We start from the raw sequence: 12,382 nt of genomic DNA, 5'->3' as shown, positions 1-12,382 counted from the left end.
GTAATTCCAGCTTCTCGGGAGGCTGAGGCACGAGAATTGCTTGAACCCAGGAGGCAGGGGTTGTAGTGAGCCAAGATCGTGCCACTGCACTCCAGCCTGGGAGATTGAGTGAGACTCAGTCTCAAAAATGAAACAAAAGAAAGTCTATCTTGTAACCTCTAATTTCCACAAATCCTGAATCTTATATTTTTGGTGTATCCAGGTACATTTCTCCACAATAGCACTGAATACATACCCTCTGCATCTGGGAATCTACCCGCCACATTCTCAAGGTCTGATCCCGGGACCACGTCACCAGTTGATAGTCCTTGGACCCTAGAAATCACCAAATAAGAATCCTGGAAATTCTTCTGGATTCAACATCCATTTTGCTATAGGTTGAAATGGAGTGAGATTCATCCATCCGTTCAACAAATACCTGCTGAACATCTCTGAAATGCCAGGCACTATTCTAGGGACTACAGCATGAATAAAATAATTTCTGTCTTTATAGATCTTGCATTCCAGTGGTAGAAATAGACAAATAAATATCTGATAAAACATGTGGTATAAAAAATAACACAGGATAAGAGGACAGAGACTGACGGTGGAACTATTTTTAGATAGCACTCCCCAAGGAAATGACATTTGAGCAGAAACTTAAATGAAGTGAAATACTAACTGGCAAATTAGCAGGTAAAGAGCGATGCTGGGATTTAATGTGACACTAACCTTTCACCTCTGCAAATGTTCCTCCTTTTACACGCTCTCAAGGAGCTGGAGATGAACATATTTTTGCAAAATGGGTTGTTTCAAATGCATCACAGCATCTTACCATTCAAAAGAATTTTTTGGTAAAGTGATGCATCTCTTTGTAAAATGAATAATCAATCCTTAATGTTCTTAATTGACTGAATCATATTTTCATCTTAAGTCTGGTCAAAGGGAAATTATCCTGAAAAGGTTCAGGGTGCTTTATGAAATAACTTCATGGAAGATCAGGACATTTGCGGATAATTTTGCAGTACCTAGAATCTCCTTCAGGGCCACCTTCAGACAGCAAAGAATTTAGAAATAATTTCATCCAATTTCTTAACTTTATGGATGGGGAAACTGAGGCGAGAGAATATGATCTGTCCAAGGTCACAGGGTGAGTTGGTTCCTTCTCCGCGTCACCACCTTCAACCAAAACTTCACTCCTCAATATTTCATATATCACTAGGCATGGCCAGCCAGAGAGCAACTATTCTGAACCACGGCTTGTTACAATTGCCACCATCTTGCCTCATGTCCACATCAACACCTTCTGACCCTACATCTGGCTTCTCTTCATGCCCCTGACTTTGAGGAAAAGGTGCCTAATTCCTTTCTAAAGGTTATAAATTAACTCAACCCCTCGACCTGTGCCTCCCCAGCTCATCCCAAGGGGCCCTTTGCTTCCCCGACTCCCTTGTATCTTCTCCCTGCCTTCCAACAGAGAGGGCAGCAGCCTCTCCCAATTGGCTAATTCTATGCCTTGTCTTTGAGGGTAACTTCATTCCCTAAACCAGTTCCTGCTGCCCCTGTTTGTGCCACCCTATGATCTGGCTTCTCTCCTCAATTTGCTTTTGGAACGCCGTTTTTTTGTTTTTTTTTTTTTATTTTTGCTTTTTTAATTTTTTGTATTTTGAGATAGGGTCTCACTCTGTCACCCAGGCTGGAGTGCAGTGATGCAATCTCGGCTCACTGCAACAACCTCTGCCTCCTGGTTCAGGCAATTCTCCTGCCTCAGCCTCCCAAGTGGCTGAGATTACAGGAACGCGCTACCACACCTGGCTAATTTTTTTTTTTTTTTTTTTTGAGATGGAGTCTCGCTCTGCCTCCTGGGCTGGAGTGCAGTGGCCGGATCGCAGCTCACTTCAGCTCACTGCAAGCTCCGCCTCCTGGGTTCACGCCATTCTCCTGCCTCAGCCTCCCGAGTAGCTGGGACTATAGGCGCCCGCCACCACGCCCGGCTAGTTTTTTGTATTTTTTAGTAGAGACGGGGTTTCACCGTGTTAGCCAGGATAGTCTCGATCTCCTGACCTCGTGATCCACCCGTCTCGGCCTCCCAAAGTGCTGGGATTACAGGCTTGAGCCACCAGCGCCCGGCCTTTTTTTTTTTTTTTTTTAAATATATTTTGGTAGAGATGGGATTTCACCATGTTGGCCAGGCTGGTCTCAAACTCCTGGCCTCAAGTGATCAACCTGCCTTGGCCTCCCCAAGTCCTGGGATTATAGGCATGAGCCACTGCACCTGGCCTGGAACTCCTTTCTTAATGATTATATGGCTTCCGATTTGGTCAGTTAAATGCTTTTCTCTTACTCCACATTTTGATCTGTCAGCAACACCTGAAACCAAGGACTACTGCTTCCCTCAGAAGGCATCCTTGTCCCCTGGCCACAACATCCTGACTCACTTCCTACCTCTTGGAGAAATCCTTCCCGACAGTAAAATCAAAGCATGAAGTGGTCCAATAAAACTTGATGACTACTACCAGCCTGGGCAACATGGTGAAACCCATCTCTACAAAAATACAAAAAATTAGGTGGCGTGGTGGCACACTCCTGTAGTGCCAGCTACTCAGGTGGCTGAAATGGAAGTGCTGCTTGAGCCCAGGAGGTCGAGGCTACAGTAAGCCATGTTTGTGCCACACTGCACTCTAGCCTGGGTGACACAGTGGGACCCTACCTCAAAAAAAAAAAAAAAAAAAAATTGATGACGAAGACATGGCAGTAAAAGTAAACTGGAACAACCTTCGGTTGAGAAAGAAGTAAAATACAGATGGTTCCCAACTTACAATGGTTCAACTTAACAATTTTTTGACTTTATGATGGCGTGAAACTGTCACAATTTTAACATAATGCACAGTATTCAATAAAGTATATGAGATATTCAACACTTTTTTAAACAAAATAGGCTTTGTATTAGAGGATTTAGCCCAAACGTAGGCCGATGGAAGTGTTCTGAGCATGTTTAAGGTAGGCTACTTAAGCTACGATGTTCAGTGGGTTACGTGGGTAAAATATGTTTGTTTGTTTTTTGTGTTTTTTTTTTTCCTTTTGAGACAGTCTTGCTCTGTCTCCAGGCTGGATTGCAGTGGCACAATCTCAGCTCACTGAAACCTCCGCCTCCCAGGTTCAGGAGATTCTCCTGCCTCAGCCTCCCGAGTAGCTGGGACTACAGGCACGCACTACCACACCTGGCTCATTTTTGTATTTTTATTAGAGATGGGGTTTTGCCATGTTGGCCAAGCTGGTCTTGAACTCCTGGCCTCAAGTGATCCACCCACCTCAGCCTCCCAAAGTACTGAGATTACAGGTGTAAGCCACAGTGCCCGGCCTAAAATAAATTTTCTACTTATGATATTTTCAACTTACAGTGGGTTTATTGGGACATAACCCCATCATAAGGAACATCTGAATAAAAACACATGCATAATAATTAAATTTGTAAAAGGTTCAGAAACAGGCAAACCTAAACTACCTTTAGGGATTCATAAATAGGCAGTGAAACCACAAAGGAAAAATCCAGCAATGGTTATCATAAGCATTAGGGGAGTAGTGTTCTCAGGGAAGGAGGGGATTATGATCAGGAAGCTTTGGGGCTCCTGGCATTGTTTTCTTTCTTGACCTGCATGGTAATTACATAGATTTTCACTTTATAATTACTTATTGCACTATACATGTTCCATGTAATTTTCAAATACATGATATATTTCACAGTAAAAAAAAAATTTTTTTTAATTTAAACTTTTATTTTAGATTCAGGGGTTCATGTGCAGGTTTGTTACACAGGCAAGCTTGTGTCACGGGGGTTTGCTGTACAGATTATTTCATCGCCCAGGTACTAAGCCTAGTACCCAACAGTTATTTTTTTCTGATCCTCTCCCCACTCCACCCTCCGTCCTCAAGTAGGCCCCAGTGTTTATTATTCCCCTCTTTCACAGTTAAAACAAAAAAAAAAGTTAAATAGTAACTTGTACTCAAAATTTTGCTACTGGCCAGGCAATTCCAATTTACACAACTCACCCCACCAGCTTAAAGACAACATGAGTAACTAAAAATGGGTTCCTAAAAACTTTATTGCCATCCAAAACTACCAGTCAACCCCTCCTGCTAGACTGAGGAAATCACATCATCTGTTTTGTTTTCTTGTTGTTGTTTTTTTGAGACGGAGTCTTGCTCTGTTTCCCAGGCTGGAGTGCAATGGCGTGATCTCAGCTCAATGCAACCTCTGCCTGAGGGTTCAAGTCATTCTCCTGCCTCAGCCTCCCAGGTAGCTGGGACTATAGGCGTGTGCCACTAGGCCTGGCTAATTTTTTTTTGTATTTTTAGTAGAGATGGGGTTTCACCATGCTGGTCAGGTTGGTCTCGAACTCCTGACTTCAAGTTATCCACCCACCTTGGCCTCCCAAAGTGCTGGGATTATAGATGTGAACCACCACGCCTGGCCACATCATCTGTTTTCTACGGCAAATGCAAGAGATTAAGTTCAAAGTCAAAACCCATGCATGCAATTGGTGGGATAAACATCAGGCAGCCTCATGTTTCTAGAAGCAAGAGAGATTTTGGAAATATGCGTAGGAAAGTTAACAGGATGATCAAAAGAGTATTTTTTTTTTTTTTTTTTTTGAGACAGATTCTCGCTCTGTCACCCAGGCTGGAGTGGAGCCGCGCATCTCGGCTCACTGCAAGCTCTGCCTCCCGGGTTCACGCCATTCTCCTGCCTCAGCCTCCTGAGTAGCTGGGACTACAGGCGCCCGCCATTACGCCCGGCTAATTCTTGGTGTTTTCAGTAATTTTTTGTGTTTTCAGTAGAGACGGGGTTTCATCGTGTTAGCCAGGATGGTCGCAATCTCCTGACCTCATGCTCTGCCCGTCTCGGCCTCCCAAAGTGCTGGGATTACAGGCGTGAGCCACTGCGCCTGGCCACAAGAGTCTCTTTAATAAATATCCTGGAAGAAGTTTATGAGAGTCACAAACAAGCTGGGACAGAAGATGACTGCTCTAATCCCAGGTCCACTAGAGACCTTTCCTGGGACCCTGGACAAGTCACATCACTCCACTTGCCTGGCTTCCCATGTGCAACACGAAAACACCAACAAATAAACTTGTATTCTGTCAAACACTTAAGAGATCATGGCAAAACGATCGCAAGAAAAGACAGGCTGTATCTAAACTTGCATGGTGAGCTGATGGAGAAACTGAGGCTGCGGCTTCTTGACTCCCATTACACTAGGGCCCTGCATGAGTGAGGGCTGGATGATGAAGCTGCAATAACAAACCACCCCAACACCTCGGTGGCTTACATTTCCTGCTTGCTCTGCATCTCCGCCTCATCCTCGTGCCAGGATGTGCTGGAAGCAGCTCTATCTTGAGCTTTGCCAACTGATGTGGCAGAGGTAAAGAGGGCGTTTAATTGCACATCAGCCCCTAACCTTTCAACCCAGGAGGGACCACATAATGTGTCATGATCAAAGCAAGTCTATCAGCCAAATCTATCTTCAAAGGGCTGGAAGGTAAAATAGCACTACGTGCTTATGAAGACAACTGAGGGTATGTAGTAGGCAGCACTAACCACCACCTTGGGTCTCCCTCATCAACAGAGCGGCAAGGGGTAAATGTCCTGGACTTCTGAGCCCAGAGTCTTTCAGTCCCAGAAATGATCCAACAGCAAATCTCTATCTTCCATCTCTTACTGGAGCAGATCTCTTCCAAGCAAGAGAGACTACGCTGAAAATTAAGAGAAGAGGACAGAATTTGGAAGAGGAACAGCAGCCGTACATAGTCCCTTTACCCACCTATGATGAAAGATGGCGACAGTCCTGGCTCTCTGATTCCTAAAGCCTAGCTCTCTCTCTGTCTTCCTTACTGGACTCCAGGGCAGCACTGACTGGCACTGCTGTCACCAGAGCTCAGAAGGAAAGTCGGCAGCAGGCCTCTGCCACTCACCTTCCTTCTGCTTCCTCCACTGGAACTCCAGCACCACATCATCATGCCCCACGAAGGTGTGGACTGGGGTGTTCAAGTCAAAGACATTCCACAGGAGAAGGCTGTTTTCCCTCCGCAGCTGGGGAACCATCACGGTCACCAATCCGTTGCTGAAAGGCTAAAGCAGAGAAGGCAAAAGCAGATGATCAGATTATTTCAGGGAGGATCGGCTGAGTCTTGAGTTTCCAAACCTGCAATTCTTCCTAAGTAAAATAATTAGATAATGGAAGGCCCCAACTCATCTGGAGAAATTTTCCCCAAACACCGTAAGCTGAACATCGTTACTTTTCTCTTTGCTTATGGAAGCCACCACAGCAAGTAAAAACTCAGGCTGAGGCAAGCGCTTGAAGAACTTTGAAAATTCTAAAATAAGCAAATGGTTCTGATTGCTATGCACTGAAACACACTGTTTCACATCCTAGCTACTCTCCATGAGTAGCTCAAGAGTTACTGAGTGCTTTCCCAGAATGAGCATGCAGGGCTGACAGGGAAAATCCCTGGAGCAGCAAACCTAATTCTTGCCACGTGGAAACGCACCAGAAACACACCACCCATGTGACGCATCACCTTCCCGCCTCCCCAGCACTGTAACTGCTCAGAGGAAAACTTGCTCACTTCAGGACTGACATGTTTTACTTGGCAAAACCCAATCTGCTAGGTAGCTAAGGGGTCCATTTAGTTGAATTAGACTGTTATTTAAGGAATAAATAGTCACCTAAGAACACATTTATCTTCATCACCATTCCTGGTAGCACTCTTGGACTTTCTGTTTATTTTTTAAAGCAAACATATTAACCTAGAAAAGTATTTCAATTCATAAGAAGAGTGTCTGATTTCTTGGCAAGTGATCCCAGGTGCAAAACCAGCTTAATATCCAAGTTATCTTAATACCCAAGTTATCTTTTTTGCTCCCCATGGTGACGGTCGAATGTATAAAGGTAGCTTTATTCATCCCTGTACTAGCTTTCAGATTGACATTAAAGGAAATACATTATCTCTCACCCGTGTGGCAATGGAAAATTACTGGAAGGTTGATAATTGCCTACCCACTCTATTTGTAGCATTTAATGGTTTAAAAAGCACATTCCCGGCCGGGCGCGGTGGCTCAAGCCTGTAATACCAGCACTTTGGGAGGCCAAGACGGGTGGATCACGAGGTCAGGAGATCGAGACCATCCTGGCTAACACGGTGAAACCCCGTCTCTCCTAAAAAATACAAAAAAATTAGCCGGGCAAGGTGGCGGTCGCCTGTAATCCCAGCTACTCGGGAGGCTGAGGCAGGAGAATGGCATGAACCCGGGAGGCGGAGCTTGCAGTGAGCTGAGATCTGGACACAGCACTCCAGCCTGGGCAGCAGAGCAAGACTCTGTCTCAAAAAAAAAAAAAAAAAAAAAAGCACATTCATATAAGTTATTTCAAAAGAAAGTCAGCTTGTGAACCACAGAATTGTACACTTTAAAATGGTGGATTTTATCACAATTTAAAAAAAAGGAGGGCAGAATAAAAATTACTATTCATATTCTACAGTAGAGGAAATTTCTGCTCAAAAACATCAAATGGCTTCCCCAAGGCCATATCCGTATTAAATGATAGAGCATGACCCCCAGCCCAGGTCTTCTGAATTTAAAGCCAGAGTTCACTCCACCACAATTGACAGACCTCAAGCCTCCTGAGCCTCTCCTCCATCTACCCTGCTGCCAGCCCTATCATTAGTGAGTATCTTTACATGGCCTAGATTCTCTGTGGAGCTTTGATCAGCAATTCTGATGTAGGATACTTACCCAACACTCAAAGAATAAAAAGTTTTTATTTTATTTACTTATTTATTTTTTTGGAGATGGAGTCTCACTCTGTCACTCAGGCTGGAGTGCAGTGGTGCAATCTCTGCTTACTGCAATCTCTGCCTCCTGGGTTCAAGAGATTCTCCTGCCTCAGCCTCTCAAGTAGCTGGGACTATAGGCGTGTGCCACCACGCCTGGCTAATTTTTGTATTTTTAGTAGAGATGGGGTTTCACTACATTGGCCAGGCTGGTCTCGAACTCCTGACCTCAGGTGATCCACCCGCCTTGGCCTCCCAAGGTGCTGGGATAACAGGTGTGAGCCACTGCGACCAGCCAAGAATAAAATTGGAAATAGTTAAGAGCATTTATGCCATCATTATCAAATTTGTCCCACCACTAAACCAAGAGAGAAAGATAAAATCACCTCACAAAGAAAGTAAGAGAAAATGTCCCTGGGCTCCTTGTTTTTGGAACACCCAAAAAGAAGTTTCCTATCAAGAGGCAGGGTGGCTCACTCACTGTGTATCTGGCCTTCCAGACAGGCACCTGGCAAGGAAGAATATTGAGGTATTTCCGAGGCTGGCGGTAATCCCAGAACTAGAAGAGAAGCAAGCAAGATCATTTGTGAAATAAACGCCATTAAAAAATTCTACTGAAATAAGCATAGCCTTTGAACTCATTGCTTCTGGTCCTCTAAAGATACACTTTAACAGCATATTTTTAGTTCAGGTCCTATAACCATACTACTGTGACAGAGACACAAAGAAACCTCCCTTTCCATTTCTAAAACATTACAGGAGAATTTCTGGACTTTATGAGGACCACTAATCAGGGCAGGTCACTATCAAGTGGCTTGATTATGAAATGACCTTTAGAGCTAAAAATTAGAAGAGATGTGTTTGATCCTGTATCACGTTTACATCACGCAGGTAATTGAAAAACAATAGCTGAAGTGTCCTGACTATTCATTGCATTTCAGACTTATATTTAGAACTTTTTTCTCCCATTTAATCTTTGTACCAACCACATAATGCATGTTTTTAATCTCTTTTTTAAATGTAGAGGCTATATAAAGACAAGACATAATGTGCAAGGTCACAAAGATAAAAGGCAGCTGTGTGAGAACCTAGGAGCCAATCCATTCAAGTCCACACCCGCTATCATCCTCCAACATCTGAGGTGCAGTTCTTGAAACTGTAGAGCACACAAAGTGAGCCACACAAACTACCTTAGAGACACCTATGCTTCTAACGTGAGAGGCACATACGCTTAGAACTCCAGCATTTGTCACAAAGGCAGGAAAGCCAAGAGTGAAACTTGGAACTGTTTTAAGGAAATTATTTTCAAAAATAGATGACAGCAATCACTCTGGAAATCACTATAGCAATTGCTTTTTTTAATAGAGATGGGATCTTGCCATGTTGCCCAGGCTGGTCTCGAACCCCTGGGCTCAGGCAATCCTCCCACCTTGGCCTCCCAAAGTGCTGGGACTACAGGTGTGAGCCACCACTCCCGGCTACTTTGGCAATTTCCTATAAAGTTAAGAGTACACATACCATATGACCCAGCAATACCACTCCTACATAACTGCCCTAGAAAATTGAAAATGTCTGTTCACACAAAAACCTATACATGAATGTTTATAGTGGCTCTATTCACAATCACCAAAAACCAAAAATAGTCCAAATGTCCTTAAATGGGTCAACAGAAAACTCATGGTAGCATATCCATAAGTGGAATACTACTCAGTACTAAAACGTCTATGCATTATTACTTTTTAAAACAACTTGGATGACTCTTAAAAGGCATTATATTGAATGAAAAAAAGACAACCTTAAAAGGTTATATACTAGTCCGGGTGCAGTGGCTCATGCCTGTAATCCCAGCACTTTGGGAGGCCAAGGCAGGCAGATCACTTAAGGTCAAGAGTTCGAGACCAGCCTGGCTCACATGGTGAAACCCCATATCTACCAAAACTACAAAAATTAGCTGGGCATGGTGGCACATACCTGTGGTCCCAGCTACTCAGCAGGCTGAGGCACAATAATTGCTTGAACCCGGGAGGCAGAGGTTGTAGTGAGCCAAGATGGCACCACTGCATCCCAGCCTGGGCAACAGAACAAGACTCCATTTCAAAAAAAAAAAAAAAAAAAAAAAAGCCATTCTCAAAAAGACCAAACTATAGTGATGGGGAACAGACAAGTGGTTGCCAGAGGTTAGGGGTAGGAGAGGGTATGAGTGCAAAGGAATAACACGAGGTGGCTCTTCATTGTCATGGAACTGTTCAATACCCTGACTGTGTGGGCAGTTATATGCAACTCTGCATATGTGTATTTCATAGGTTTTCAAGGCTGGTGCAGTGGCTCATGCCTGTAATCTCAGTGCTTTGGGAGGCTAAGGTAGGAGGATCACTTGATGCCAGGAGTTCAAGACCAGCGTGGGCAACAAAGCAAGACCCCGTCTCCTCACCTAGCTGATTGGGAGGTTGAAGTGGGAGGACTGACTGAGCCAAGGAGTCCAAGGTTACAGTAAGCTATGATCATACCACTGCATGCCAGCGTGGGCAACAGAGCATGACCCTGTCTCAAAAAAAATGTTTTAAATAAAAAAGTAAAAAGTATATCAGACTATAAGGAAAACAGTGAAGAAGTCTAATAAATGTATACTTTTTTTTTTTTTTGAGGGGGAGTTTCGCTCTTGTTGCCCAGGCTGGAGTGCAACAGCGTGATCTTGGCTCACTACAACCTCCGCCTCCCGATTTCAAGCGATTCTCCTGCTTTAGCCTCCAAAGTAGCTGGGATTACCAGCGCACACCACCACGCCTGGCTAATTTTTTGTATTTTTAGTACAGATGGGGTTTTACCATGGCCAGGCTGGTTTTGAACTCCTGACCTCAGGTGATTTGCCCACCTCGGCCGCCCAGAGTGCTGGTATTACAGGTGTGAGCCACTGTGCCCAGCCGATGTATAATTATTGTTCCAGAGGAAAGGAAAGAGAAGGAATGGAACAGAAGTAATATTTGAAGAGCGAATAATGGTTGAAAATTTCCCCAAAGTGAGGATGGCCAACAAGCCACAGATATGAGAAGTATTTTCCTCCTTCTTACAAAAGAAACCAGTTTTGATAATGGCCTTTAATAATCATAACCTTTTCTGTAGAAGGATATGACCCACACAAGTAATGTCAGGCTGGCCTTCTCTGTTTCAAAACTTTTAGAGACTTAATAAAGTATAGGGATAAATATTCAGACCCACGAATCTCTTACTAAACTTTAAAATAGTCAAAATGGTTTAAAGCTGGTTTTACATGGTTTTAGAGCAAAGCAAGAGACTTTCCAAAGGTTTTGCTTGGTTTGGTTAATAATTTTGTGAATAAGCCTGAATGGAAATGGAAATGACTTGTCTGGAGTTTCATAACCTTCTGAAAAATCTAAAGAGTTCGAAGTGGGTGACTTTTTCTCCTCTCAAAAGAAAATCAGGATATCCCAAAGAAATATATAAATGAGCCAACCTGGAATGTAAGGGAGTGTTCTATGCCAACAATGAGGTATTAATAAATCTTAGAAGCTGTTCCTCTACTTAATGCACAATATGAATGAACAAGTATTACAGAGCACAGCACACAGGAACAGGCAAACACCCAGCTGTAAACTCTTGCTTAGTTTCCCAGCCTGCCTGAGGGCTGGATGAGGTTCTTCCATTGAGTGTGTGGGAAGAGGTGAACGCAATCATTTCTGAGCAGACGTGTGAGTGTAATTTTGCCTATTTAAAAAAAAAATTTAATGATTTAGATTGAAAAGTTTAGATGGCATAACTGCTAAATTTAATAGCATCCCTGTTTTGATTCAAGACTAATAATCAAATAGCTAAATATAAAATGAGAAAACTCAAGAATTTCTAGAAAGAAGCCAGGCACGGTGGCTCACATCTACAACCCCAGCACTTTCGGAGGCTGAGGCGGGCAGATCACCCAAGGTCAGGAGTTAAAGACCAGCCTGGCCAACATGGCAAAATCCCGTCTCTACTAAAAATACACAAATTAGCCAGGCAACGTGGCATGCGCCTGGAGTCCCAGCTACTTGTGAGGATGAGGTAGGAGAATCACTTGAACCCAGGAGGTGGAGGCTGCAATGAGCTGAGACTGCACCACTGCACTCCTGCCTGGGCAACGGAGTGAGACTCCGTCTCAAAAAAAAAAAAAAAAAAAAAAATTAATGGCTGTGCATGGTAGAATATAAAATAAGAAGCTTGACAACAGGGTAAAAACAAAACACAAAAATCAAATAAACAAAAATGGAAAAAAATTCCAGTACCTTGAAACAAACTTTATGAAAGTTTTTTAAAATATATAAACACAGAAAGAAGTTCTGCCAGGAACGCTGGCTCACTCCTGTAACCCCACCACTTTGGGAGGTCGAGGTGGGTAGACCACCTGAGGTCAGGAGTTCGAGACCAACCTGGCCAACATGGTGAAACTCTGTCTCTACTAAAAATACAAAAATTAGCCAAGTGTGGTGGCACACACCTGTTATCCCAGCTACTTGGGAGGCTGAGGCAGGAGAATCATTTGAATCCAGGAGGAAAAGGTTGCAGTGAGCTGAGATCATGCCAC

General features: G+C 43.6%; 1 protein-coding gene across 1 annotated transcript in view; it reads right to left on the bottom strand.

Moving 5' to 3' along the window:
• WDR59 (WD repeat domain 59) overlaps positions 1-12,382 on the bottom strand; it is a 117,011-nt gene that overhangs the window by 43,062 nt on the left and 61,567 nt on the right. Inside the window, 3 exon segments of the mRNA XM_010382963.2 lie at positions 236-315; positions 5,953-6,109; positions 8,291-8,368. Of these exon segments, the coding sequence (XP_010381265.2) occupies positions 236-315; positions 5,953-6,109; positions 8,291-8,368 (315 nt within the window).

This window comes from Rhinopithecus roxellana, chromosome 20 (assembly GCF_007565055.1).
Source record: "Rhinopithecus roxellana isolate Shanxi Qingling chromosome 20, ASM756505v1, whole genome shotgun sequence".
Lineage (NCBI taxonomy): Eukaryota > Metazoa > Chordata > Mammalia > Primates > Cercopithecidae > Rhinopithecus > Rhinopithecus roxellana.
This window is presented reverse-complemented; position numbering and strand designations above follow the sequence as displayed.